We start from the raw sequence: 2,196 nt of genomic DNA on the forward strand, positions 1-2,196 counted from the left end.
TAGTTTTTATCTGCTAGAACAATCATTCCATGTAAAACGAATTATTAAATACAATATCAATCATAAAAAAAGGAACTTTCCCTTTTTGTTTAGTTTCCATCAAGATTAAGGAACCTACAGTCATTCTTTGAAAATCATTCCGAATTATCATCCATATCATAAAAATAGATAAGTTATTGTATACAACTACTTCATTTCATTTTCTTATGATTATATGTCAGTACTGTTGAAGTACTATTTGAATAAGAAAATTTATGGATTTGAGTTAATCACAGGAAAAAGTAGTAATGACAATAATATTGCGTTAGAAAAACACTTTACAACAGCAATTTACATTTTCCTGTGGTTGCGCCTATATTCTTATTAAAAATAAGGTATAACAGAATAAAACTCAATAATTGAATATGAGCAACAATTCTATTACCTCAATTTGAAATTATCATAACTAGTTAATGCGATAATATACATTTTTGCTTTATAATATGAGTTGTGAAAATAATATATAGAGTAATACTGGAACAACTATTGAATAGTCTAAAAGTCATTTTCTAATTGCAATCAGGCTTATCCTTTGCTAGTGTCATAGAGTAATTTAAGTAAAGTAATATTCAAATGTACAATTTAATCAGATGTATTATTTTCGAATTATGATTTTTGCGTTGTTAATGATGTATATTGTATTATCATATTATACTATTATTATATAGAAATAAAACCAATATGATGTTTGTACTGTTGTTTTGAAAAAAACCGTTATATTACACTATAAAAATCAATTCATTCACATATTATGTAGATCATATAATGATAGTTTCCTAGCTTACTATTCCTCATTATAAATAATAAAAAAGAGAAGAAACGGTTTTCATTTTCCAATATATGGTTATTTGTTGCCTGTATAATGAGAATCAATTTTACTAAAAAAAGCACACCATATTATTGAATATATGTTATAATACTTATACAGCAATAATAACTAATTAATTTGCTTGTAAACAAAAACAGAAAGCCATTTATAATAAATAGAAGTAATCAGTGGGTTTGAAACATGTGGAATTACGTGTGACTAAATATGGCACTTTTCCGGTAAAAGATGCTGCAAGGATAGAAAATTTACTCGCATATGTTCCTACAAATTCTTTGCATGAACCTAATGTAAATAAAACCAGTTATGTATTCGCAGTCGAATTAAAACCTTTTCCAAAAGAAAAAGTGCCAGAATGAATGGCTTTCTGGTTATAGATAATAACTCGATGATTTTGCGTATTATTCATTATCACTTCTTTAGCATAACTCGAGTATGAAGAAACGAATATTGGAGCACTTGGGTGTCATTTACAACTGGGCAATTAATAAACTACAGTAAATCACTTTCATATATAAATGATCTTGTTTCTTTAAAATCTGATTTCTTATCACCCATTCTCATATGAAAACTTATACAATTCTCATTTTGTAGTATTTTCTTTCTTTTATGAACTCTTTCCATAAAATCATCTGTGAAAATGAAATGATTTCTCATGACATAAGATAGTGCATAATAACCATGGACAGATGGATGAGCGGATTCATAGGGTCTGTTTTCCAAAAAACCAAGTCGTATAAGAGCTTGGTACGTGTTATTATTATATGGAAGCCACGCAAACAGTGGACAGTTAGTTTTAATTATGATATAAGGTTTAGTAAATATTGAAGGAATATCATATACTTTCATGTTTTTAACAGCATCCGAATTTCCAGTAAAACAGAGATTGAACTGTTTAAAGTAATATGGCTTTCCTAAATTACTTGGTCGTTCATACAAGACTGGTTTATCGTTTAGTCCAGTAATTGTAAATAGTTTTCTTGTGTCATTGAATGGTACTATTATGCAAATTATTATAAATGAATACATATAAATGTGGCATTCAACAAAGCAGCTATAATATAGCTTGAAACAAGCCCAAAGATTTTATTAGCTAACCCTCCTACTCCGAATTGATATTCTACATACCTTTCTTGATAAACTTGATCATGTTTTGCTTTATTATAATTATTATTATCTGCCTGGCTTTGAATATACTTATGATTAATATTATTATAACTATTATCTCTTATTATATATCGATGTGCCATTACTCTATAATTGAGCATTATATATTCTTTGTCTTCACGATTCTCGACCCGTCTCTATAATCTACTGCCTGACTGAAGGCA

At 27.9% G+C, this 2,196-nt stretch overlaps 1 protein-coding gene across 1 annotated transcript in view; it reads left to right on the forward strand.

Annotated features, from left to right (window-relative positions):
* GSBLH_T00002234001 (uncharacterized protein) overlaps window positions 1-3 on the forward strand; it is a gene marked incomplete at its 3' end in the record, with an annotated part of 2,180 nt that extends 2,177 nt beyond the window's left edge. Inside the window, exon 2 of the mRNA XM_013040773.1 lies at window positions 1-3. This exon is cut by the window's left edge and continues 1,949 nt beyond it. Within this exon, the coding sequence (XP_012896227.1) occupies window positions 1-3 (3 nt within the window).
* Window positions 4-2,196: the final 2,193 nt, after the last annotated feature.

The sequence above is a fragment of the Blastocystis hominis genome (assembly GCF_000151665.1).
Source record: "Blastocystis hominis, Singapore isolate B (sub-type 7) whole genome shotgun sequence assembly, scaffold_18".
Classification (NCBI taxonomy): domain Eukaryota; class Bigyra; order Opalinata; family Blastocystidae; genus Blastocystis; species Blastocystis hominis.